Source organism: Salmo trutta, chromosome 40, assembly GCF_901001165.1.
Source record: "Salmo trutta chromosome 40, fSalTru1.1, whole genome shotgun sequence".
NCBI classification, from domain to species: Eukaryota; Metazoa; Chordata; class Actinopteri; order Salmoniformes; family Salmonidae; genus Salmo; species Salmo trutta.
The window spans coordinates 12465756-12493570 of record NC_042996.1 but is presented as its reverse complement, the minus strand read 5'-3'; the positions used below and the strand labels follow the sequence as shown (position 1 = coordinate 12493570).

Genomic DNA, 27815 nt, shown 5'->3' with positions numbered 1-27815 from the left:
TTTTAAGAGTAATACTTTGTAGTTACTGTGTTTTTTAAAATTCTGTTTGAGGTATTGAATGAGGTATTGATATTGAGGTTAAAACCAGAGTTTCTGACACTGTTGACACAACCAAGTCACGTGTGCCTAAAGCTAAAGTCAAAGTCTGTTTCATACAGAACTTTTTGAGGTCAAATGTAATTAAATTAAAAGAACCAAAGGTATGACATCATTGCACTGTATTTGACTTTTGGTAAGAGATTCTGGTACAAGCCATGCACTGAAACCAAGTTCTCGACACTCCTAAATTCGTCATACACTCATGTATTACACATAAGAGAACATTTGAGAACTTGTTCTCAACTTGCCTACCTGGTTAAAGGTGAAATAAAAAAAATATATATATATGGTCTCTAATCTTTCCCTCCAATTGGTTCTGTCTATTAAAAATAGTAAATTAACTGACTTCAGCTCCCCAGGACCAGGGATGGAGAGTTGGAGACCACTTATTTTATACCTCAGTACATTGCCCTCTACATGTTAGTTCATAGTAAAAGCTGCCAGTTCTGTTTCGCCCTATTTAAGGTTCGCTACAGAAATAATATATTTTTAATGGCCAGGTATGAATGGGCAGGGCAGGTTTGCTCTCAGTCTGTTCTCTCTGATAAGGTGTGTTTGTTTACCTTCTCACTCTATTACTTGACTCTGTAACAGTCCCATATTTCCTGGTGTCCATTCACCTCACTCCATCGCTACAAGACAATGAAGGATACACACACCCTGCTCAATCTGCTTCTGCTGTTCGTGTATCTTGCAGGTAATGTGATATGGAAAAAACAACGTTATTTTGAGATAATATTTTGTCAAAATCTATTTTTGAGGATGCCGAACTCGGTTTGACATCAGTCAGTAAGTCTATATGTTTTGGAAACTTTCTGTTGAGCTCTATAACCATGCATATGTTCAGTGTCTGCTGAGGTTAAACTTTTGTTTGGACAACAGGCTAACATATTTGGGTCTAAGCATAATGATAGTTTTCGTGTTACATATACATTATAACGTCTTGATGATAGACTGTTTTTATGAACTTCCAGGATCAGCTGTGACCACTGATGGAGGGAAGATCAGTCCCAGTAGGTAAACCAGAGACACATGACACAAACTAGTCAACGTATTATAGTATGGCAACATCATTATTTGGAGTGTTGGGTCCTCTGGATTGTACCTGTGGTAGGGCAGTAGTGCTAACAGCTAGCAGAAAACTACTGTACAGAAATGAGGGGTCAATTTGAAATGCCATGACTTTTAATTTTATTATCATTGTAGTAATTTATCCCTATTACAAGTAAATTTACACCCTGTGTGCCGAAAATCCGGTAGGCCTACATTGCCTGATTGTGCACTGTAATTTTCAGATGGTCCCTTGGAACTAACCATTTTGGGACCTGACTTTGTGACTGTGGGCGTGCCATGCAGTTTTGACTGTTACGCCGAGTGCTCTCCCTCCTGTAGCTTCAGAATGAGTATCGATGGGCAGATTGGGCAGAGTAACGAAGTGTTCTTCACAGTCCGCCAATGGGAGGAGTCCCTAAACCTCACATGCACTGCAAGGAATGATGACTCTGGGAGGTCCTCTACAGTAACAAAGATACTGCAGGTTTTAGGTGCGTGGGTGGTTTGTTGTTTTAATGACACTTCACTTGAAATTAGAGGTGATGGTTTTTATGATATTAGGAATGGAGGGATAATTCAATGTGTTGTAATTTACTGACAAAATGTCTGGATTACTGGATTAGTGCTAGATTAAATTATTTTGCTCATGTTTTCACATTGGTCGTAGGATCTAGACTATTATCTAAATGTGTGTGTGTTCCTCCTTTTAGCTGGACCAACCAACGTATCGATCACAGGCCCTGACTTGATGACCCCAGGTGCCCCACAAAGCTTCAAGTGTAACGCCAACTGTCGTCCCTCCTGCAACTACACCTGGGGGATAAAGGGCCGATGGCTCGGGGGACAGGGGAATGAGATTACCGTAACTCCCGAAGAGTTGGCCACCTCTGTTACCCTGAACTGCAAGGCCATCAACAGTGTGTCTGGGCTCTATGCCATGGCAACCAGGACAATACCTGTGACATGTAGGTTATTGGGAGATTTAGAGCTTCCACTAACAATTGTAGATTCTTTATTGTCATTAGTGTAATGCAATTGTCCACATTCGTATCCAGGGCCGGATTAAGAAATCATAGGCCCCGGGGCTTTGTTTTTTTATAGGCCCCCTGGTTGGATATTTTTTGGGGCCTCTCAGACCCCATTCAGGCTTGGGCCCAGGGGCTTTTCAATAGCTTGATCTATCAATTAACACACTTCCCTTATCCAGTATACATTCTACATTTGATGATTAAAGAGTGATGTTGGGGTTTTGGTTGAAGTGATACTTGAACAAGCTTCTTCCTTTACTTTTTGTCTCCTATCAGCTGGTCCATCAGAGGTCCACGTCATTGGTCAAGACTCTGTTGCAGTCGGCTTCAAGTCCATGTTTCGGTGCACTGCCAAATGCATTCCTGCTTGTGACTACTGGTGGACCGTTGATGGTCACACTGTTTATGGCAGTGAGATGGAGATGACGGTCGAGCGACATGTAAAGTCAGAGAAGATTAAGTGCTACGCTCAGAATACGGTCTCAATGAATTTTGACTTGGTAACCAAGACCGTACGGGTCGGAGGTACAGCAGAAATCTCATGATTATACATTTGAGTAACTACAATCATAAAAAAAAATATGTCAAGACAAATCAAATCCAAATAAAATGTATTTATAAAACCCTTTTTACATCAGCAGATGCCACAAAGTGCATATACAGAAACCCAGCCTAAAACTCCAAACAGCAAGCAATGCAGATGTAGAAGCACGGTGGCTAGGAAAAATCTCCCTAGAAAGGCAGGAACCTACTGTAGGAAGAAGCCTAGGGAGGAACCAGGCTCTGAGGGGTGGCCAGTCCTCTTCTAGCTGTGCCAGGTGGAGATTATCAGAGTACATGGCCATTAAGGCCAGATTGTTCTTCAAGATGTTCAAATATTCATAGATGACCAGCAGGTTCAAATAATAATCACAGTGGTTATACAGGGTGCAGCAGGTCAGCACCTCAGGAGTAAATGTCAGTTGACTATTTAGTGTTCCTTTTGTAATATTTTTGTTGTTGTGTGTTACAGATGACGGAAAATCCATGGCCACACAGGCTAAACAGACTATAAACCTGCTTCTGTTTGCCTTTACACTCTCACTCTACATTGTAATATCACCATAATCCAGGAGAGAGCAGTTTTGTACAAGGAAGTAAGCTTTTCTCCACATGCACATCTGAATAATTTGAAAACATGTCAGCATTATTAGACAGTGATGGAACATGTGGTTTATTGGTAAAGAACAAACAGTGCCTTCCATATCAGGATGTTAACCATATTTGCTAATGATAAGTGAACTGGAAAGGCTTGGCTGAGTCTTTCACTATTAAAGCACTATGTGTGTTTGTGCAAGCATCATCACGTATATAGCCTATTTGGATTAAATATTTAATAAAGACAAATTTACATTCATTTTGTAGCATGTCTTTTTTGCAATGTGTAACTTTTTTCCAGACTTGAGATGGAGTTGAAACCTGTAAGCATGCCATCTTCATGGAAGGCAGACTTAGAAGTAATGTATTTTAAATGGTGTGCTGATGTGGACAGGCTCAAGACAGGCCAGGTCCAGCTGAACACGCCAATTAAAATACATTACTTCAAAGTCTGTGCCTTTGGGGGAAAAAAATATGTAATATAGATCTTGTTTGCTCAAATAATTTACACTCCCAATATTTGTCTACAAATGTGAAATATTCGGTATTGTTAGTTGAAGTGCTATTTTCACATATCGTCTGACTGATGATTAGCATTAACTTCACAACAGATGAGGGGCCCACCCTGCATCTACATGTACATTTTGATCTTGAATGTAATCAACATGAGTAAATATGAAAACACACTTGATCATGGAGTGCGATTAGTCCGCTTTTGATTATCACTGATTATATATCAGGAGTTTATTTTATGGTACATAAGAACAATCAATTTTCCAGAGAGGCAATGGTATCACCTAAACACACACCCGCTCTATCTTTTCACGTTTTTCCATGCATAACCCTTTTATCATCTTGAATTATAGTTACATTGGTTATGATCAAAGTGAATTAATGCATTTTAAATGGGAAAATAATAAGTATCCTTTACTAATATAATTATTACACCAACAACCTCTGTATCTACATAAGAGCTATTCTACATAATAGGATAAACAGATTAAAACATGTTTGCACACTTTCTTTTGTCTGTAACCTTCCCCTGTCTGAATGGACGAGAATCAATCAAAGTGAATGCTCCCTAGCTCAGACACATGTCACTTGGCAGTATCAAAAGGCTCAACCGCAGTAGATAAATGCCTATGAACACAAGAAACTAGCACGCACGCCCTAACCAGAACACAATGCTGTGAAGCTGATTACCCACATAAAGGTCCAAAAACTAGTGGCGCTTTGCTGGCACTGTTGGATAATGTCCTGTTTTTTAATTGGTTCCTGAATGTCAGACTGTTTTTTTCCCGGAGGTATAAGGGGAGAACAGCTCTTGTTGTTCTTGCATTTCACAGCTCTTGCATTTCAGCCACTTAGTCGCCCGGATCTCGGCAGCAGAACCATGGTTCTCCTCTGCACATTTAGTCTGCCTCTGCTGCTCACCTGCCTGACAGGTAAGATACCACATACAACTCAATCTGTTAGTGTTGAGGTTTGTGGAGCTCTGTTCTACACTCTCCAACCTAATTCAACCCACAACAATTATTTATTTTCTAGCTGGACCGTCCAATATAAAGATCACAGGTCCTGATACACTGTCCAGTGGAGTGACGTCCAACTTTTTCTGCTCTGCTGATTGCTACCCGTCCTGCTCCTACACCTGAACAATTAGTTTTGAAGCACAAAGCACAGTGACCACCAAATATGGTCAAACCATCTCTGTCACACCTGACTCCTGGGAGATTGCAGAGGAATTGATCTGTGATGCTCAGGACACTGTCTCACTCCTATACATCTCAACCTATGTCACACCTTACGTGGCCCGTGAGTGGAATTTTTGTCCTTTTTTTTCAACTTTGGAGTGGTCCATTGAAGTCGCATTGGATAATTATTACTATACTATGTTAGTCATATATTCTGTGTACACTGCATTTTTAGAAAGCTCTAAGAGTTTATAATCACTTAAACACATAATCAAGTGTTTTCTTCCACCTCTTCCCAGGCGGACCGGGGGCCATTTTGATCACGGGTGCCAGCTCAGTGACAGTAGGAGACACAACTTTGTGTGCTTTGTTGACTGCACCCCCTCCTGTAACTTTACCTGGATATTCAATGGAAAGATCTTCAATGGCGACGAGATCCAGTTGCCCATCTTCCATAAGGGCGATAAGCCCATGGTTGCCAGTAAACTGGTGGTTACTGTTGATGATTACAGGCAAAATGAGGTACTGACGTGTGAGGCCAAGAATGTTGCCTCAGGGGTCACTGCTGTTAGCAGCAAGATCCTGAGCATCACTGGTAAGTCATAGTTTTTGTGACAAAAGACTTGTCACAAGTCAATATTTAGAATCAGATGTTTGAAGGTGAAAGCCCACCATTTTGTAAATGCCAACTCAAAGTATTTAACTTGGTATCTCTCTGAAAATAAAATGTTCCTCGTTCTTTCTGTCCTCTTCACCTCTTTTCCACTCCCCTGTCTTCCAGATCCTATCTCTGTACAGCCGGTGTCCCAGGACAAGCCCTTGGCACACCAGCCCTTCTCACTGCAGTGTGTGGGCTCTCAGAATCCAGCCTCCATTTTGTGGTTAAAAAATGACCTCCCTGTAGCTGTGTCCGGCAGGGTCAGTCTCTCCCCCAACAATATCACTGTGTCTTTTAGTCCTCTGCTCCAGTCTGATGGTGGGCTGTACCAATGCATCGTTTCTCAGGGGGGAGCACCCATCAAAGGGGTTGGGTACCAACTGAATGTAAATTGTGAGTATGCAGAGATATATTCTATTTATAGTCATTTTTGCTCACCATACACCGGTATTTCAAGAAAGATCATAAAAGAGATCCAGTTATTATTTACAGGAGCAATTAGGGGTTAAGTGCCTTGCTCAAAGGCACATCAACAGAACCCTTAGGCTACTTGCCACCCCTATGTGTGTGTGTGTCTGTATATATGTTTACAAGCTAATCATAAAGATATTTCATGACATTTTCCAGATGGACCACTTCAAGCTGTTATCATCCAATCTGGCAAAGGCCCAGTAGGTAAAGCCCTGTATCTCCTGCCTGGATCAAAGACAGCCCTTCAGTGTTCGGCCCTGTGCTACCCCACCTGTACCTACACCTGGATATACAAGGGGAGGCTGGCAGAGATGAACACCTCCTTCTCCCTCACACCTGAGACCACCATGGACGGAGGACCCCTCAGCTGTGTGGCTTACAACTCAGTGACCAATGACAAAAGCACTGTTAATACCTCAGTTGTGTTACTTGGTGAGCAGCAGTTAGATTGTTTTTGTCAAAACATATTTCTATGCAGACCTTGAAACGGAGTTGTCTTGTCACTGTCGTATGAAGTATAAAAAGAGGTAGTGCAGAACGAACGAGCCATTCTAGGTCTAATGTTGACCTTTCTTTCAGATGGACCATCTAACGTGACCATCTCAGGACCAGGTGCCCTAGAGGTAGGGGTCAAGACCGGCTTCAAGTGTATTGCCCAGTGCTATCCCTCTTGCAGCTACACCTGTAGTGTGTATGGTCGAACCATGCACGGCAGCATGGTCGATTCAACCGTTACGTGGCCACTGAGTCTTTCAGCTGCGAGGCACACAACACAATCACCAGGAAGACAGCCACAGCCAATGAGACACTCAGTGTCACAGGTATGGTCAAACTACTATGATCCATCAATTTAATTGTTGGTCTTATAACACTTTCTACTACTCTATTCAACTGGGGACGGCATCTCGAGTAATACTTCTCATGCAACCGGCCACAGTTATTGCCATAATTGTAATTTTAGTAGAATTCTTGTTTGTAATGTATCATTATGCACGTTTAAAAATGTGCTACAACAAACCTAATGAATACAACACAGCTTTGGTGAAACACACGTCTCAATAATTAATAGTTAGCTTGGAACTTTTGGAAATTAAGCTTCTCTTGACCGTGCCGTCCTGCTTGTAAAATGATTACCAACTTCACAAAAAACTGCTATTGGGTAAACTATTGAGAAAAAAATTGATTCCCCCCGTGCTAAAATATAGGTATTAAGACAATTGACACTGTTTTTAGTTCACGGTTATTCTCCATAATTGTCAGTTACACGCTAATACAATTATCGTGCCAGCTATTAACATTTCGCCCCTTACTCCCAAAGATTCTCTCTGGTGTGGATGTTGAGAACAGTCAAGAGAAGAATTCCATTCGATGGCAGGGAGGCAACAATGCAATCTAACAGTGTCTTTATTATCTTGTACTGCTGTCTGGAAAATGTGTGCTTTGTTAATGCAGTTTGACAGACTTTCTGTAATTGGTTTATTTTCCAGTGTATACTTTCTTGCCAACCTCAGTCCACGTGTAGACGTCTTAGTCTACACTAAAACCTATATTTTACAGTTAACATGTGAAAATGCTACTTGCTGAAAAGTGTCATCTCCGTATCTGCACTTTCAGTGATCATCAATAAAGATTGTCAATTTATTAGGTATTCACTCATTTACTGCAATTAATGTCTTGAACATGAGATGTATGGTCCTGGACAGAATAATTGAAAATAACAGAAATGTTTCCTTTATTCATAGTTCAGTTCTCCTGGCTTTCTGAGAGTGGCAGATGCATATTTGAACTATTACCCATAATGGTTCTGTTGGGCCGCAGTCAGAGAACATTCTTGTTTTGGCCATGCATAGTAACTACTGTTCTAATATAAGAATAGACCTTCCAATATGGCAGCCAAAATTAAGTGATGCATTGTTGCGTACATACAGCAATGTTTAGATTAGTAACATGTACTAGAGCATTGAAAAACACTACTTCAATCGACTGCTTGCTGAAGTAAACACCAATTTTGCTCTCTGTGGTGATGTCCATTTTTAGGGTTCTGCACTCACATCACACTCCATACTTCTTTTGCAGGGCTCCTACTGATGTGTCCTCAAGTCCAGCTTGACGAAGAAAGTCAAACAATTCTTGTAGAACTAGAAAAAACAACAAGTTTGCGGTTATCAATGTCGTATAATAATTTTGCATTTGGGTTAAATAATGTAATCACAAACTGTGCCAGATCAACAACCAAATCAGTACCTTTCTTCTCAGGGTTGGACATGAACATGACAGCCATGTCGAACCGCCTCACACCGGCCAGATTCCTGAGGATCTCCAGTATGACAGGTGGCTTTTCCTTCCTTAATTTGATAAAGACAATGTGATAACACAGTCACATTTCTTGTAAGAGCCATAACAGTCATAATGGCATGGTATTTGTACAGTACTTACTTGATGTAGAAGCCTTGTAACGTCCTTAGAATCTGATTGAGCATGTCTGGTTCAAGAGAGCTCTGGAAGATCTTTGCGTAAGCCTGAGGCTGGATTTGCTAAAACACAGACACACAACAAATAAACATCAGTCCTTAGTGGCATCTACATGTTTTTCTCAGCAGAAAAGACAAATCTCATTGTATGGTGATTTGTTAGTGTACAAATAGAACTCCAAACAAGAGATCAGGTCTCTGTTGAAGAATAGATGATCACAATAAGATAGGCTATATCTTATTAGTAGGTCACATGTCATTAGCAACCATTTTGTACAGGCTATAAATAAAAGGTTACATAAAAAAGGACATTAATAACCCATATTGTTAATTTATTTTCCCCTTTGAACTTAACTATTTGCACATATGACATTGAAATGTCTATTATTTTGGATGTGTAATATTGTTTTTCATCATATTTTAATTCCACACCCACCTTCAAATACTTATAGATGACTTCAGGGCCATTTCCAATCTTCCTTAGGTCTGCCTCTAGCTGGAAGCTGTTGGTGGGGGCAGGAGGTATGACCTCAGTTGAGGGTGTAGCAGGCGGTTCTGTTGGTTCACTGACAGTTGCCTCCCTGTGCTTCTGTGTCTGTGCTCTCAGAGCATACCCCTCAGGCCCTCTGAAATAAGAAAACAGCCTCATCAGTGGTGCTATTATCAAAAGCCTAACTTCACAAAAGTTCTATTCAAAACTAACTAAAAACATGCATCAACAAAATCCTCAAGCCGTACAGCTTGAGATTAAGCAATTGAACAATATATCTTACTTGACAGGGGAATGCGAGGGGACGTTTGAAATTTCTTCAATCTTCAGGATCTTAGCGCTGGGGGAGGTAGAGGGAGGCGAGGCCTGACCCTCTCTCACGGTGTCTGCGATGGAGGTGGTCTTCTGGGGCCTAACACGGGGGGCTGTGGTTGAAGTCAACACAGCCGAGGACTCCTCCTGGACCAGGATCTTTCCACAAACCTCTTCAATGTCAACGCTCCTCAATGGCTTCTGAGATAAGGAAATCCAATTGGCACACAACAATGTTCCTATCTTTCAAGCCAAGTTTAGAAACAGCCTACCAAAAATATTTTCCTGTTTTATCTGAGTGACTCACGGTTGACTGCAGGTGAGGTGGTTTGTTAACTGGCTGTACTGTTCTCCGCTGTGCATGCTCTTCTGTTGCCAGCAGACCACTGGTGCCCATGTCCTAAGAGCAGAGAGAGGCTATGTCAATGATTTGTCAACAAAGACAACAGGTGTAAGAACATTAACACAAAAACCATAGTGAGCATGGAACCACATACGTACAATTGCAATCTTCTTCATTTCATGAAATGCCTGCTTGTTTCCTGGTTCCAGCTTCAGGACCTCCTCAAAATCTACAATAAAAATACATGACAAACAGTTGATGACTACTGCTACCATTCACACAAAGACTTTAACCTGCTCAAGGTAGTTACATAGAAACATGCCTAGCCTATACAAAATGGTTGCTAATGCCATGTGACCTAATAAGATATAGCCTATATTGGATGCCTGTCTACTGTACCTTCTTTAGCTTGTTTGAGCAGTCCCAGAGCAGCCCTGGCTGTCCCTCTGCGGGCAAAGGCCTTTGAATAGGTGCCATCCAGGGCTATTGCTTTACTGCAGTCCTCCTCAGCCTCTTTATATCTAAGGAGAGAATCAAGCTTAATCAATGTACAGCTTTGACAGAATTTACACTTACCCAATACTCTTATCCTGCCTTCCCTGCTACTTACCTCTGCAGCTTTAAGTAAGCCATGGCCCGGTTGGCAGGCAGGAGGATGTTGGTGCTGTCCGCTTCCATGCCCTTGGTGTAGTACTCTACTGCTGCCTCATACTTCCCCTCTTTGAAATATGCATTCCCCTGAGAGTCAAGGTTTAGTGTCGTGGTAACAATTTAAAAACAATGCACTTAAAAACAGGCAAATAGCATGCTGTAGTACACCTGTGGTATGTCTTCAGCGCTGCAGTGTCTCAGAGTCACTGGGTAACTGGTACCCAATATGTAGCAGGCCTACTCTAACATCAAAAGATAAGTGTAGCTGGTGGCTCTACCCTGTCTTTCTGCACCACCGCCTCCTGTCTCCTCTGCTGTTCCTCCATGAGCTGCTGTTGCGTGACGTCCACCACAGGTGGTGTCACCACTGCAGCCTCTGGGCTTTCTGCCTTTCCACCCAGTTTAGCAATGACCTACCGATAAGAGGAGAGGTTAGAGTGGATCAGGGAGGGGGATACAGAGGTACAGTAATAAATCCAACACCAGTTAATGTCTCACCTCTTTGCATTTCATCACTTCATTCTGTGCCTCCAGGTTCCCAGGATCCAGCTTCAGAACCATTACATAATCTAGTTATGTAGAGGAAGGAAGCAGAAATTGTTTTTAAGTGACCTATTATAAGATGATACACCATATAAAAACTATACATCCTCTGCTGGCATTCTACCCATTTGAAAACAAGTTTTGTTGTGTTACTATTACTCCTCACCTTCTAGGGCAGATTCATAATTTTGCATGGCGAATCGAGACGCTCCTCTTTGTGCAAATGCTTTGAAGTAGTTACTGTCCAGAGCGATGGACAAGTTGCAGTCAGACTCAGCAACAGCAAACCTGACGGACAGAGAATCATGAATTCTAACATTAATGTTGTCTTTTAAAATGTTACATATGTTGCTTATTTCCTTACATGTTGCTTACTTCTTGAGTCTGAAGAAGCAGGCAGCTCGGTTTGTTGGCAGAACGGGGTTATAAGGGTCTGCGCCCATGCCTCTGGTGTAACACTCAATGGCATCATCATACTTCCCTTCTTTGAACAGCTGACTACCCTGAAAAACAATTGTCAAATTCAGTACAGCAAATATAGGTTTTTGCAATCTATATATATTCAATAAAGTAGTAACATTTACTGACTACAGGTGACTACTGACTGAGTATTATTGACTACTACCCTCAACGACTGGTGATAGTTGCTAACGAGGCCCCGATGGTGGCATACTATATGGGTAATTTTCTAGGATTTCAGAGGCAACTTTCTAGTCCTACAGACATCTAAATCACAGCATACTGCAAACAAATGACCAGTTTGCAAGTCTGTTCCTTGAATTGACCTTCAATGGTGGTCATTGTGTCATCATCATCATCATCATCATCATCATAATAATAAGTCATATTTTAAAATGACAACATTTACATGAGAAATCATATTTCTGTATGTCTGTCAGGTTTGCTGTGGCTGAGTCTGACTACAATACTATGAGTGCGAAGCCGTACTTTCTCCTTCTCAGCAAGCGCCTTGTCTTGGTCAGTAGCAGGAACCCCAGAATCCTCAGACTCAGAGTCATTGGACTCAGCACTGTCCTCTTTATCCATGGACTCCAATACCTTGTCCTACCAGAAGACCAAAAAAAATCCCCAAAAATGTTTAGTGTAACAGCAAGCAGTACATTCTGTTTAGCAGGGTGCACTGCTGCCATTCAGTTTAAAACCATAGACTTAGTTTAAACTCACTATTGAAATCAAACGAGAAACAGGCAAGATCCACCTAATCCATTACCACATCAAATTTGTCCCATGACTGATCGTCATGAGACTTTATCCTGCGTGCTTGTTTTGGTTCAGTCTTTGCATTGTTGTCTGATGCCTTCTTTTTCTCCCTCTTCTTTTTGTAGTCCTTGTTTCGCACTGGTGGGAGGCTTTTCTAAGGCAGGAATACATAGGTCAGGATCTTTCTAACATAGCACAATCTCAACTCTATAGCTAAATGTAAAATATACACATTTTCAAGTGTTACATACTTGAGACTCGCCAACGCTCCCAGTTCTTAGTTGCTCATCCTTCCTCTTTATGTCAGTTTCCCAGCTGTCAAGATCTTTCATGAAGTTATGCAGGTCCTCTGCATTTTGTCGCATTTGCAGTTGGAGTTCAATGGCTTTGTTTTCAGACATGCCTACCTGTCAAATACATTGAATATTCTAGCTTGACAAAACAAGAGATATGATCACTTTCATTTAATGTTATTCAGCTAGCTATATATCTAGTCAACGGGGACAGATAAATAAAAACACTAACTTAGTTAGCTAACAGTCAGTTCTTTATTGACGTTACTCAAACTGTGGAGCTAGTAACACCACGCTACTGTTGACTAACTACTATAACACCAAGGAGCTAGCTACAGTTGAGTAATTAGCTAGTTAGCTAACGTTAGTCACGGCTGTCTCGCAGAAGCAGCAATTTATAGCTAGCTAGTTGCCTAAGCTAACGCAACGCGTTTAACGAGTTACGACCTGCATATAAGAGCTGATTACATTAGAATATTTGAGTACCTGTCCCTTGCGTCCCAAATCGATTGTAATTTATCAGTTTAAGTTTAAACGAGGCTTACTAGCATTTAATGTTAGCTACAAACTATCACCATACGGTCGTTTTCTGTTTGTGTTCGGCGCCATGACAGCATGTCTTCTTCGACGACGAGGTTTAACGGCGGTTGGCATCCAATAAATGTTGCATTACTGCCACCTACTAGACTGGAGTACTCCCCTGTACTTTGCTTAAAAAATTTAACAAACACTACACTCACAAAAAAATAAAACCACGCTACTCCAGTATTTAAATCTATTTAGTCCTTCCTCAGCTCAACAACCTGAAAGGATTGGACACCACCACTTAACACACCCTGTAACTCTTCGGATGTCAAGTCTCGCACACCCAAATACCTCTGCAGCTGCCACCACAACCTACATTTTCTACGACTTACGTTCCATCCCTGCAGTACAGTTGATAACCATTGCTATAAATGCTAAAAATCTAAATCGTACTGAACAATATATCACTTGCTGGCCTATACCTCTGTACTGGTACAGATCTACTACTCACACCACTCCTCTCAGGATCTGTCCCATTTGACCCATCTTTCTCTAATTTCTTTACTGCCTCAGCATATGACAACTTTTTCACTACTCTAACCCTGGAAACCTCAACCTGTCTTTCTCACACGGGACATTTCTGATCCACAGCCCCATGGGCACCCCTACAATTAACACATACCACCTTTTTCCCAATGCTACACGTTTCTTTGTCTCATGCCCTTCTGCACACTTCTCACACATAGGAACCTCCATTCTACACACTACTGCCACATTTTTACTTATTTTTATTTCACCTTTATTTAACCAGGTAGGCTAGTTGAGAACAAGTTCTCATTCACAACTGCGACCTGGCCAAGATAAAGCAAAGCAGTGCGACAGAAACAACATAGTTACATATAAACAAACGTACAGTCAATAACACAAAGGAAAATAAAAATAGAGAGATCTATGTACAGTGTGTGCAAATGTAGAAGAGTAGGGAGGTAGGAAATAAATAGGCCAGAGGGGAAAAATTATTTGCATGCCCATATGCTTGACACCTGTAACAACATAATGCATTTGGCACAAAAGCTAGCACGTGATAACGTATATCCTAACATCACTGTCGGGCAAAGACTCAAAATCAGAACTCAAAAGAACAGACAATGACGCTTCTATTTAAACCACTAACGACACCCTGTCTGTGTCGCACCAAACGACGAGCATCACAAACATCGGGAGTCTTCCCCTTCAGCTGATCAACTTTTACATGTACTGCTACTCCAGTAATCGCTCCTTTCAATGGCACCCATTTCTTGCGAGCAAAACTATTTAAATGTCTTGCCCCCATTCCTTTTAACGTGGAGCGCTTTCTCCCTCTGACCAGCAGAAACAAACAATTATCACAAGACCACTTCTGGTTACCGTCACCGATTCCACAGCACCCAACTCTGTTTTCACCCACCCTGAAACCACAAATGGATCAGCGAAAAGGCAAGGGTCCCCCTTTTCCAAAAAACTCCACTCCTACTGTCAGACTCATCTTTATCCTGACCCTCGGTGCAAGCCTCGGCTCTGAGAACTTCACCTCCGATACTTCAACCTCATTCACTTCCATTTCTCCTCAGCTTACTCTTTCTACCATTCTTCTTTAACAGACCATCTCCCTTTTCCCCGCCATTTTTAACCATCTCTCTCAGTATTCCAAGTATACATCTCCTTATGATAATAGTGCACTTCTCCTGACATACATATTGTTCTTGCCTTCTCAAGGGACGCCATTTAACCGGCTGTCACAATCTCCATACAATCAGCACGAACCCCTCGGGATGTAGCGCTCAATTTATAAAGCAGCTGCTTCATCTTGAGGTTCTTCTTCATGAAAAGCTACCGTGACACTTTTCCATTTCAAATAAGCGCGCTGCTCCTCCAACCACCATCCACGGTCTCGCGTCATCCGACTCTCCCTTTGACAGCATCTCCCAGCAGCCTTTGCGTTTTCTTCTATACCGAACGTGCACGCAGTCAATGTCACTTGCCAATGCATGGAGTAATGTGTTTCAATAAAACTTGTTTGTAATTATATTAGAAAAAGCAAATGTATTTTCTGTAACTAGCTAGCAACAATGTTGTTGCAGACATTAATTCAATCTTTCCCCTCTGGCTTACAAGGTGAAATTAGTTTACACTGGATATTCTGTTTTCTCTTGTCAATAGCTCTTGATCCAAGCATGCCTTGACTGAAAATTGTGTATTCTGAATCAGCATGGGTGGATAGAAAAAAGGTGTGGATTTTTCTCCATACATCTCTCTCTCGCTCATATATATATATATATATATATATATATATATATATATATATATATATATATCATATAAAAAACAGTATATCATTATCATAGTCATGGCACGCCGTGTGAGAGCTATTAATGATTGAAATACGAATATCCAGTATTAAACTAATTTGACCTCGGTCTGGTTTACCACGTGATTTGAAAAACAGACCGACCTCTCGTTGCTAGGCTGTGCTTGTTCCTAGAAGCAAAAGTATCTATTTTAGAAACAATTCTCATGCAATGGATCAAACTGAACAGCAAGACGATGACTATGGATATAACCTATTCCCGGAAAGGAATTCGGGAAAGTTCCAAAAGGGATCGATAGCAGAAAGCTTGTTCACTTTCAATCACAAATGTCAGGTTATGCTACAATTCGCAATGGAAACAAGTAAGCTAACAGGCTAGCAAGCTGATATGTCTGTCATCCTCAAATATATCGCATGGCAATAGTTAGCTAGATGACCGTGTAACCATTGATGCCGTGTTTACATTTGTCATATACGTCATAGCCATGTTTCTAGCAAGCTTAGCTAGCCAGCTATCGTTGAACAGTAAAGAGACTGTCATGAGTAAGCCAGTTAGCTATACGCTAGTTGTTGAATGACCTGATTGCTGTCATGGTGCATAACCGATTAGGCCTAATCTCATTCTATCTCCCTTTCAGGTCCATATGCAAAGCTTCTCCTTGGAGCCATGAAAAGCTCAGGATGGTAAGTGTCAGTCAGCCACTATCCTCATCAATCACAACTCAACACAGCTGTCAGCTGCCATAATTCTTCTTCTTCCTCCTATCAGTTACCGGCAGACTAGACAAGTAATGCGTATTGCTGCCTTTCTCAGGCTGGAGAGTGAAAAACACACTTCATTATATAAATAGCCTAGGTGCAAGCCGATGGAATAAAGAAACCACAACAGCTTCCTTTCTATTTTGCTCCGCCTGTCATTTGAGCCCAAAATAGTTACAAGCGAAAATGTGGTTACACCCAATTTAGTCAGCTCACAGAAAAATATCCTCCTATCCTCAGCATACTGTCTGCTATAACAGAACATGCGTCACAGTCGTACAGTCTCTTCCTCCCCACATTCGTCACACTTGCCATCTGGGTGTTTCTCCACTAACAATAACCCACTTCCCAATCCACAATGCCCCAACCTCCCCACTTCTTCCACCCATCCCAATGCTCACACTAGTGCTATCATTTCAGCAGAGAAGACTGAAACTCCATCAGACAACTGCCTCCCCTGATGTATCTGAAACCAGGAACATGTATCCCAATCTCTGCTCTCCCACTGCCTGGTTTCTTTGATCCATCTGTGAATGTGTAAGTAGGGACCCCCAGGCCCACGGCAGATGGGCCTCAACCACCAGAGAAGGCTCTCTACAGTCCTTAGTCCTTATTACATCAAGAATGGTCATGTCAACATCAGGCTCTGGCAACAGCCTCAGAGGAACACACAGCCAGCAGACAGGGACCCCCCACTTCCAGACCTCCCATTCCTGACTCCAACCCCTCATTCCTGCACTTGGGTCAGATAGCTTGGCCTACCTCTTCTCACTCCAGTTCCCTCTCCCCATTCCCATGCCTCTCCCAACAGACATCTTGCAGGGTGAGATGATACATGCCCCTGCACTTTCATCCCATAGCGCATGGCCAGCTTAGCTAGTTGTGGCCTCAACGGGACCTCCTCCATTTCAGTCAACAACGCAGGGATAGGGGTAGTTGGAAATGCCCCACAGCACAACCGCAGCGCAATTGCCTGTACCACATCCAACATCTGTAGTGTTGTAGCTGCCGCCGACCCAAATGCCATAGTCCATAGTCCAGCACTGAGCAGATCATTGCTTGGTAAATCATTTGTATGGAGCTGATGTCTGCTCCCCAAGATATCCTGGACAGGCACCATATTATATTAATAACTTTACTGCACCTTTCAAAAACAATTATTCCCCACATGGATCCTCTAGGTCATTCCCTTCCAACCAAACCTACATGAATTTGAATGCCTTGACCCGTTCCAGCAGTCAACCACACATTTTAAAACCCTTACATCACCTTCTTTCTTTTAAATCCCCAAATTACAAACTTGGTCTTTGCTGCTTAAATTCTAAATCCCCACTTATCTGCCCAATCCACCACCTTTTCCATTGCCTCTTGCACCTTCTGGACCACAAACAGGATATTCCTTCCTCTTTTCCAGAGCGCCCCATAATCGGAAAACAGGGAAAGGCCAAAACCAGGCCCAACATCCTGGAACATGGCATTCAACATTTATGTTAAACAAAACTGGACTAATTACACTTACCTGCGGTGTCCCATTCTCTATCCCCACTAACTCAGAATAAGCTCCACCAACTTCGACCTGTGTGGTCCGGTTCTTGAAGAAATCCTGGATCCAATTAAACAGCAACCACTCACCCCAGCAGAATATAGCTCCAGCAGCAGTCCCCCTTTACAGAGCATGTCGTATGCCTTTTCAATGTCCAGAAACAACACCACCACTCCCTCCTTGTTGGCCAGCGCCTTCTTTATATCACAGTCCATAGTACACCGTCCTAACCTAAAACCACTCTGGTACGAGGAAAACACATTTACTCTCAAACATATGTACTAATCTGTTTGTGACCATTCTTTCCATTACTTAACACAGTACAGAGGTCAACGCTATGGGTCTGTATGAACCCGGGTGTGATGCTTCTTTTCACGGTTTTACAGTTGGTACCACTAAGGCATGTTTCCGCAGTGCTGGTAACACCCCTTCTTCTCACGCTGTATTCATTAACGCCAGTACCACCTCCAGTACCAAATCATCCAGGTGTTTAAGTTGCTCATAGCATAGCCCATCCATTCCCGGGGCTGTGTTTCCTTCTTGTATCACCCGGCGCAGCTCATTCATTGCAAAAAACACGTTACTCGGGTCTAGCTGCCATAATGCTCGGGTCTAGCTGCCATAATGCTCAGGTCTAGCTGCCATGAAACTGATTTATTGTACACTGAACAAAAATGTAACGCAACATGTAACAATTTCAGATTTTGCTGAGTTACAGGAAATCAGTCAATTTAAATGCATTCATTAAGCCCTAATCTACAAATGTCACATGACTGGGAATACAGATATGCATGCATCTTTTGGTCACAGATAGCTTTAAAAACAAAAAAAAGGGTAGGGGCGTGGATCAGGAAACCAGTCAGTATCTGGTGTGACCACCATTTGCCTCATGTGTCGTGCCTCATCTCCTTTGCATAGAGTTGATCAGGCTGTAGACTGTGGCCTGTGGAATGTTGTCCCACTCTTCAATGGCTGTGTGAAGTTGCTGGATATAGGCGAGAACTGGAGCACACTTTTGTACATGTTGATCCAGAGCATTCCAAACGTGCTCAATGGGCGTCATGTCTGGTGAGTATGCAGGCCGTGGAAGAACTAGGACATTTTCAGCTTCCAGGAATTGTGTACAGATCCTTGCGACACGGAGCCATGCATTATCATGCTGAAACATGAGGTGATTGCAGCGGATTAATTGCTTGACAATGGGCCTCAGAATCTCGTCATGGTATCTCTGTGTGTTCAAATTACCAACGATAAAATGCAATTGTGTTCGTTCTCCGTAGTTTATGCCTGCCCATACCATAACCCCACTGACACCATGAGGCACTCTGTTCACAACGTTGACATCAGCAAACCACTTGCAAACCACACGGCACTACACACGCTGTTTGCCATCTACCCGGAACAGTTGAAACTGGGATTCGTCCGTGAAGAGCACACTTCTCCAGCGTGCCAGTGACCATCGAGGTGAGCATTTTCCCATTAAAATCAGTTATGACGCTGAACTTCAAAACCCTGGTGAGGACGACGAGCACGCAGATGAGCTTCCCTGAGATGGTTTCTGACAGTTTGTGCAGAAATTCTTCGGTTGTGCAAAACCCATGTTTCGTCAGCTGTCCAGGTGGCTGGTCTCTGACGATCCCACAGGTGAAGAAGCCGGATGTGGAGGGCCTGGGCTGGTGTGGTTACACATGGTCTGTGGTTCTGAGGTCAGTTGGACATGAGGCCAGTTGGACGCACTGCCAAATTCTCTAAAATGACGCTCGAGGTTACTTATGGTAGAGAAATTAAAATGATATTCTCTGGCAACAGCTCTGGTTGTCATTCCTGCAGTCAACATGCCAATTGCACGCTCCCTCAAAACTTGAGACATCTGTGGCATTGTATTTGGTGACAAAACTGCACATTTTAGTGGCCTTTTAATTGTCCCCAACACAAGGTGCACCTGTGTAATGATCATGCTGTTTAATCAGCATCTTGATATGCTACACCTGTAAGGTGGATGGATTTTCACTAGTGCTCACTAACAGGGATGTAAACAAATTTGTGCACACATTTTGAGAGAAATAAGCATTTGTGCTTATGGAAAATGTCCAGGGTCTTTTATTTAAGCTCATGAAACAGGGTAAAAACATATTACATGTTACGTTTCTATTTTTGTTCAGTATAATTGTAAGACAGACATTACAATTAGAATAAGACATATTGTAAGGCTTTAGTCACATGAATAATTTCATTACAGTTTTGCTACAGTATCTATTATATTATATACTGAGTGTACAACACATTAGGAACACCTTCCTAATATTGAGTTGCACCCCTTTTGCCCTCAGTACAGCCTCAATTAGTCGGGGCATGGACTCCACAAGGTGTCAAGTGTTCCACAGGGATGCTGGCCCATGTTGACTTCCAATGCTTCCCAAAGTCGTCAAGTTGGCTGGATGTCCTTTGGGTGGTGGACCATTTGTTAATACACACGGAAACTGTTGAGCTTGAAAAACCCAGCAGCGTTGCAGTTCTTGACCCAATCAAACCGATGTGCCTGGCACTTACTATCAAAGGCACTTAATTATTTTGTTTTGCACATTCACCCTCTGAATGGCACACATACACAATCCATGTCTCCTCCCATTCATCTACACCAGTGGTATTCAAACTTTTTCAGCGGGACCCCATTTTCTTCGCCAGAATTTCTGAGGACCCTATTTTTCCCCCAAGAAAGTTCCGATTTTTTTACATCAACAAATAACCTTAAATTCATTGCATTTTCATTTCTTATCAAAATGAAAATAAACCAATAAATATATTTACTCTGTGAAACGTTTGTGCATTGTCCCATACAATAATCTGTACTCTTAATGTTTTATAGAAATTATTTATTTTTAATTGGCGACGCCAGTGCAGTTCCCTAGTGGGGTTGCGACCCCGACTTTGAATCCCACTGATCTACACTGATGTGGATTTAACAAGTGACATCAAAAAGGATCATAGCTTTCATCTGGTCAGTTTGTCATGGAAAGAGCAGGTGTTCCTAATGTTTTTTTCTTTTCTATTGTGTTATTGACTGTACGCTTGTTTATTCCATGTGTAACTCTGTGTTGTTTGTGTCGCACTGCTTTGCTTTATCTAGGCCAGGTCGCAGTTGTAAATGAGAACTTGTTCTCAACAAGCTTACCTGGTTAAATAAAGGTGAAATAAAAAAATGAAAATGTTTTGTACACTCACTGTAGGTAATACAGGGGTGTCAAACTAATTCTACAGAGGGCCGAGTGTCTGTTTTTTTGTTTTTTCCTTTCGATTAAGACCTAGACAACCAGGTGAGGAGAGTTCCTTACTAATTACTGACCTTAATTCATCAGTCATGTACAGGGGTGGAGCGAAAACCCGCAGCCACTCTGCCCTCTGTGGAATGAGTTTGACACGTGATGTAATAGATATACAGTGGGGGAAAAAAGTATTTGATCCCCTGCTGATTTTGTACGTTTGCCCACTTACAAAGAAATGATCAGTCTATAATTTTAATGGTAGGTTTATTTGAACAGTGACAGACAGAATAACAACAAAAAAATCCAGAAAAACGCATGTCAAAAATGTTATAAAATGATTTACATTTTAATGAGGGAAATAAGTATTTGACCCCTCTGCAAAACATGACTTCGTACTTGGTGGCAAAACCCTTGTTGGCAATCACAGAGGTCAGACGTTTCCTGTAGTTGGCCACCAGGTTTGCACACATCTCAGGAGTGATTTTGTCCCGCTCCTCTTTGCAGATCTTCTCTAAGTCATTAAGGTTTCAAGGCTGACGTTTGGCAACTCGAACCTTCAGCTCCCTCCACAGATTTGCTATGGGATTAAGGTCTGGAGACTGGCTAGGCCACTCCAGGACCTTAATGTGCTTCTTCTTGAGCCACTCCTTTGTTGACTTGGCCGTGTGTTTTGGGTCATTGTCATGCTGGAATATTCATCCACGACCCATTTTCAATGCCCTGGCTGAGGGAAGGAGGTTCTCACCCAAGATTTGATGGTACATGGCCCCGTCCATCGTCCCTTTGATGTGGTGAAGTTGTCCTGTCCCCTTAGCAGAAAAACACCCCCAAAGCATAATATTTCCACCTCAATGTTTGATGGTGTTCTTGGGGTCATAGGCAGCATTCCTCCTCCTCCAAACACGGCGAGTTGAGTTGATGTCAAAGAGCTCCATTTTGGTCTCATCTGACCACAACACTTTCACCAGTTTTCCTCTGAGTCATTCAGATGTTCATTGGCAAACTTCAGACGGGCATGTATATGTATTCTTGAGCAGGGGGACCTTGCGGGCGCTGCAGGATTTCAGTCCTTCACGGCGTAGTGTGTTACCAATTGGTGACTATGGTCCCAGCTGCCTTGAGATCATTGACAAGATCCTCCCATGTAGTTCTGGGCTGATTCCTCACCGTTCTCATGATCATTGCAACTCCACGAGGTGAGATCTTGCATGGAGCCCCAGGCCGAGGGATATTGACAGTTCTTTTGTGTTTCTTCTATTTGCGAATAATCGCACCAAATGTTGTCACCTTCTCACCAAGCTGCTTGGCGATGGTCTTGTAGCCCATTCCAGCCTTGTGTAGGTCTACAATCTGGTCCCTGACATCCTTGGAAAGCTCTTTGGTCTTGGCCATGGTGGAGAGTTTGGAATATGATTGATTGATTGCTTCTGAGGACAGGTGTCTTTTATACAGGTAACAAGCTGAGATTAGGAGCACTCCCTTTAAGAGTGTGCTCCTAATCTCAGCTCTTTACCTGTATAAAAGACACCTGGGAGCCAGAAATCTTTCTGATTGAGAGGGGGTCAAATACTTATTTCCCTCATTAAAATGCAAAACGATTTATAACATTTCTGACATGCGTTTTTCTGGATATTTTTGTTGTTATTCTGTCTCTCACTGTTCAAATAAACTTACCATTAAAATTATAGACTGATCCTTTCTTTGTCATTGGGCAAACGTACAAAATCAGCAGGGGATCAAATACTTTTTTCCCTCACTGTATCATGCCGTGATTTTTTTTCTTCTTTTTCTTCCATGCTAATGTACATTTGACATCATTATGCCACCCCTTTGTCAATTTTTATCCTGTCTCTTCAGTGCAGTGTACAAAGATAGACATTTCTCCTGTGAAGACTGTGATGGGACTGTCAGCGGCGGTTTTGATGCAACATCATCACAAGTAAGACAGCTAGAACCGTTACCTTTGTGTACAGGTTCACATGCTACACTGTGTACTTTGTATCACATCTGTAAGATACCAATTGTTTTTCCCCCTTCCCATTTCTAGATTGTTTTGTGTCAGAATAATATTCACCAGCAGTCCCACATGAACCGAGTGGTTACACATGAGCTCATCCATGCCTTTGACCACTGCCGGGCGCATGTGGATTGGTTTAACAACTTCAAGCACTTGGCCTGCTCAGAGGTGAGACCAAGAGATAAACATGCATGTTATGGGGGAATTAATTGTGTTTGTGCTCAGTTTTAATTGTGTTTTAAAGGAAGTCATGCTAATTGTTCAGCTCTTATTTTTCAGATTCGAGCAGCCAATCTCAGTGGGGATTGCTCTTTCCACAATGAAGTATCCAGGTTCAACTTTGGCCTCAAGAAGCACCATCAGGTAATATCTAGAGATCATGTGAATTCACTGCAAACAAAATTATTCTTACTTGTATGTATTTCAGTCAAAACTGGTATCCTTCATGGTATAGCATAACATGATTTTTCCCATCCCGTGAACTGGTATGTCTGAATTGACAACCAGTTTAGTTGAAACTGTAGTACAATGTAATGGCAAGTATAGCACTGCCTTTTTCAGTGCTTAGCGATTAACAAGAAGTGCTTATGATGGCCAATATTCACATGAAGAACTTCCTACCTAACCCATTCACTACTACCTATCAGGAATGTGTTCGGGGACGTGCCTTGCGCTCCATCCTTGCTGTTAGGAAGGTGAGCCGAGAGGAGGCAGAGAAAGTGGTGAACGAGGTATTCGACACCTGCTTCAATGACCACGCCCCCTTCGGCCGCATCCCACATGACAAGAAGGACGCCAAGTTTGCCTACAGAGATTTTGAGAACCGAGATCGGTATTACGCAAACCTTTAATGTGTTATTACATGCACAAATTAATTATAATCTAATTTCCATGGGTGCTATTGTGAGGATCCTTGCAGAAACCTGGGCAACCTACCACTGCCCTTAGCAGAATTACTGTCAAAAATTGTATGAAATTACCTCCTGAAGGGAAATATTCAGAGTTCTTTCTCTCTGTCATTTTAAATAAATCAAAGGATATAATAAATTATATGTTTTTATGGCACGCTTTTGTGGACTCTAATGCTAAAGCTAAAGAATGTGATGGAGTGGTTTCCTTTTGGATATTGATAAATGTGGCCCAAATATTTTTTGGTCGTCCTTTTAGAGCGGTTCCAAAGTTGGTGTTTGAAGGGTATATGATGCCTGTAAAACTTATTTCAAGACTGAAAGGTGGGGACACATTTCCAAGGGGGACTCCACCCCTCTACTCTGCCATGTGGACATAAAATGACTGAGAACTGGGAGTTCACTGTAAATAGATTTTATTATACTGTACTGAATAAGTCAACTTGTTTAAATAAATATTATGAATTATGAATAATATGATATTGAGCCTTGATTATTGTCGCATTAGCATTTATGAATTGACAAAGACGATTAAAAAAACGAATTCTACAAAGTGCTCAGTTTATACCCACGTTACATTAAACAGACACAGCATTCCCTGAAGACATGAAACATGCTTATTTAGATTTCATACAATCAAGAAGCATGCATTAATCCATGTCAGTATCATTCCATCAGCTGAGCGAATCATTTATCCATCAGATGAACGAATCATTTATCCATCAGATGAGCGAATCATTTCTTGAACAAGTTTGACAAGTGATGTTACTTCTCAAGACCATATACAGTGCCTTCTGAAAGTATACACACCCTTTGACTTTTTCTACATTTTGTTGTGTTACAAAGTGGGATTAAAATGTGTAAAAATGTCCAAAATAAAACATCTTCATTACATATGTATTTATTAACCCCCTGAGTCAATACATGTTAGAATCACCTTTAGCAGCGATGATAGCTGTGAGTCTTTCTGGGTGAAAGACGCTGCATGTTCAATCTGACGTCTGCATTGGCCGTGCAGCATTTATGGTGATATGGCCTCCGCAGAAATCATGGCATTCATACTGCTTGCGCTTCGCCGAGCAGCTCAGAGCTGTTGTAAAGGAAGTGAGTTTGTGTTTATACAGGACCTCCTGCTCTCACCTACCGTCAACCAATCATGTCTATACGGAGCCCTTCGTATTGTTTTAACATTTGAGAGACGCACGCCGATGCGGTAGAGCTCAATTTTGGCTCCGCAATTGAGTCACACAAGCCATACTGTGCCTACGACCACATCTTTGGATCAAGCATAAATTGTCTTTTAATCTCGAATAAGAGTTTGGCATACCTGTATAACACCATGTTTGCACATCATTTTTTTTATTTATTCTTCAAGCTCTGTCAAGTTGGTTGTTCATCATTGCTAGACAGTCATTTTTAAGTCTTGCCATAGATTTTCAAGCCGATTTAAGTCAACACTTTATACTAGGCCACTTAGGAACATTCAATGTCGTCTTGGTAAGCAACTCCAGTCTCTGTTGGAAAGCTGACGGTACCAGGTTTTCTTCTTGGGTTTTGCCTCTTCTTAGCTTTATTCAGTTTTCTATTTATTTATTTTTACTCCCAAATGTGAATACTTTCTGAAGGCACTGTAGAGACAATTCTCACCAGTAGCGGTCAGTCCCGATTAAGATGAGGGAGGACAATTAATTTTTCAATGAGTATAGTCTTATTTCTATTACAGCATATTGGATGACTCTCATTCATATTCCATTCACCCAGTTCAGTGTAACAGGGATAGGTTTAGGCTACTACATGATACTCAAATTTTCCCTATACCCATCACGAGGTTGCTACAACAAGGTTGCTATGAATTAATGTTTACAACACAGGTTGAGAGACAAATGTGAGGTGACAGACAGTGACATTCAATACAGCCTTGCACACTCTTGCCTGCATCTAGCTGAGTTTCTATTGGACAAATGCAGGAATGTTTATCCTCGTTTTGTTCCATTTGCTTCCGTTTAAGGAACGCTTTTCAACAGAATCGGCGGAAAGAATACACCCCTGATCTCGCGTAAATGGAGTACACTCTCATAGCAGCCACGTTGTATTCCTTCTCTTTCCTTCGTTTGTGGACTTCAATGCACAACACATCAGCTGTATGTGACCAGAAAAAAAAACTTTTCCAAGCCAAACCATAAATGCTACACACAGCCTAGATCATTGTCACCATATTAGCTAAAGTAACATCATAGTCAGCATAGCTAATAGAACTAAAGAGTTAATAAACCCGCTACAATCATGCAGTAACTTTACAGTGTACAGTCAGTAAGCAGTTACACCGGTGGTTCTCCTGGCAATACATTTGTGAAAACCAAAAGCTTACCTTGACTTGGAAGATTTCCAGTGTTGTATTGGAAAGTCATAGCCAGCTAGCTAACATAGTGTCCCTCTGTTTGAGCAGTGTGTTTCAGTAGGCTAAACTACCTAGCTGCATTTGCTAGCTAAGTAAGTGAAACTGAAAAAAAATTACAAAATCGCTTTCTCTATGTCTCTCTTGCTTCTCCTTCATTAGGAAGAAATGTATTTGTTCAAAACTGTTCAACTACTCTCTTTCTCTCTCTCTTTGAGTCAACCACTCACCTCATTTTATACACTGTAGTGCTAGCTAGCTGTAGCTTATGCTTTCAGTACTAGATTCATTCTCTGATTCTTTGATTGTGTGGACAACATGTCAGTTCATGCTGCAAAAGATCTGATAAAGTGGAGGACGTCCTCCAGAAGTTGTCATAGTTACTGTGTAAGTCTATGGAAGGGGGTGAGAACCATAAGCCTCCTAGGTTGTGTATTGAAGTCAATGAACCCAGTCTGAAGCAAGCTGTCCTCCGGCTACACCATGGTGCTGTAGACCTTCTTTGCAAAATAGTGTGTTTTAATCAGTTATTTGGTGACGTGATTATATGTAGTATAGTTTTATCTAAAAAGGATACGTTTTTAAATGTTTTAGTATTTAAATTTTTATGAAATTCACTGAGGAGGATGGTTCTCCCCTTCCTCCTCTGAGGAGCCTCCACTGATTCTCACCTATATTTTAAGGTACACTGTTGCCCTCTGAATGTCAGTGCAGCTGAGGCCTCTCTTTCTCAGTGTGTGGGGGGAAAAATAAAACAAAAAACTTATTCCCCAGACAGATGATGGCAAACACTACCTCTACATCTTATAAACTTCCTCTGTAAAATGTAACTGGGGACATTTTTATAGGACATTAGCATTCTGAGAATCCGTTATCCTTCTTTGGATTAATGAGGAACGGTTACGCGGGAATTAGCCTCATAATCTTCCCACACCATATACTGCATATGGTGACTCTCAGGCTATCGCAAAGAGTCCAGACATCGACTGCGACATTTGAATTGTAATTAGAAATAGTGTGGTGAAAGTTACACTGTACTTGTCTTTAATGTACACTCCACCAACAGGCACTACAGAGGGCATACATTTTACATGGGATCAAATAACAAGAAGAGTTGGTTGAATAAGACAAAGAAAAGAAGATTAGGTTAATTTGAGTAGTTTGCAAAAAATGCACCCTCATAGGCAAGCAGGGGATTAGTGTTAACTGCATAATAACTAGTAAACAACAGCAGTTAGAGGATATTAGCCAAAGGACTATGGGAATACCACACAATAAAATATACTGCCATTCATATAAAACAATACAATTACTTGTAGAACTATTAACTGAACTATGTTAATTGCCATATTGAACAACACTGTGCTTTGTGACATTATCCTTTTCCCCCCCATACAAACACTTGAGTATGTGGATTTATTACTTGTATACTTGTTTGAATGGCTGGTGTAATTTGTAATCTAATTCAATAGGTCCTTCCTTTAGGGTATTTCCCCCAAATCTACCTCATGTAAAACAACTTTAGCAACATGATTTTGGAATTGGAACTGACTTGGTTCACACAGGACCAAGCATTTGACTCCTGTACATATTG

General features: G+C 41.7%; 3 protein-coding genes across 8 annotated transcripts; 2 read left to right on the top strand and 1 right to left on the bottom strand.

Annotated features, from left to right (window-relative positions):
- The first annotated feature begins 692 nt into the window (after positions 1 to 692).
- On the top strand, positions 693 to 3576 carry LOC115180002 (uncharacterized). Its single transcript, XM_029741842.1, has 6 exons — positions 693 to 796; positions 1074 to 1112; positions 1395 to 1643; positions 1863 to 2117; positions 2457 to 2705; positions 3193 to 3576. The coding sequence occupies exons 1-6, from the start codon at positions 742 to 744 to the stop codon at positions 3285 to 3287; spliced, it is 942 nt and encodes a 313-aa protein (XP_029597702.1). The 5' UTR covers positions 693 to 741; the 3' UTR covers positions 3288 to 3576.
- A 4269-nt stretch (positions 3577 to 7845) lies between these two features.
- LOC115180001 (RNA polymerase II-associated protein 3) lies at positions 7846 to 14928 on the bottom strand. 6 transcript variants are annotated; one of them, XM_029741836.1, is made up of 17 exons: positions 14736 to 14928; positions 12423 to 12578; positions 12182 to 12325; positions 11899 to 12015; positions 11326 to 11453; positions 11117 to 11238; positions 10906 to 10976; positions 10686 to 10820; positions 10367 to 10494; positions 10156 to 10277; positions 9915 to 9985; positions 9721 to 9813; positions 9385 to 9614; positions 9048 to 9237; positions 8577 to 8674; positions 8385 to 8485; positions 7846 to 8278 (listed from the first exon to the last, which is right to left on the bottom strand). In XM_029741836.1, exons 1-17 carry the CDS (start codon positions 14751 to 14753, stop codon positions 8193 to 8195), a joined length of 2010 nt encoding a protein of 669 aa, XP_029597696.1. In that variant the 5' UTR covers positions 14754 to 14928; the 3' UTR covers positions 7846 to 8192. The 6 variants fall into 6 exon arrangements, with proteins under 6 accessions (XP_029597696.1, XP_029597698.1, XP_029597699.1 ...); XM_029741838.1 differs by having other exon boundaries at positions 14723 to 14927; XM_029741839.1 differs by lacking the exon at positions 14736 to 14928 and adding an exon at positions 13045 to 13141.
- A 524-nt stretch (positions 14929 to 15452) lies between these two features.
- Positions 15453 to 24303, top strand: LOC115180275 (mitochondrial inner membrane protease ATP23 homolog). Its single transcript, XM_029742235.1, has 6 exons — positions 15453 to 15698; positions 15975 to 16020; positions 22759 to 22840; positions 22949 to 23086; positions 23198 to 23281; positions 23566 to 24303. The coding sequence occupies exons 1-6, from the start codon at positions 15548 to 15550 to the stop codon at positions 23767 to 23769; spliced, it is 705 nt and encodes a 234-aa protein (XP_029598095.1). The 5' UTR covers positions 15453 to 15547; the 3' UTR covers positions 23770 to 24303.
- Positions 24304 to 27815: the final 3512 nt, after the last annotated feature.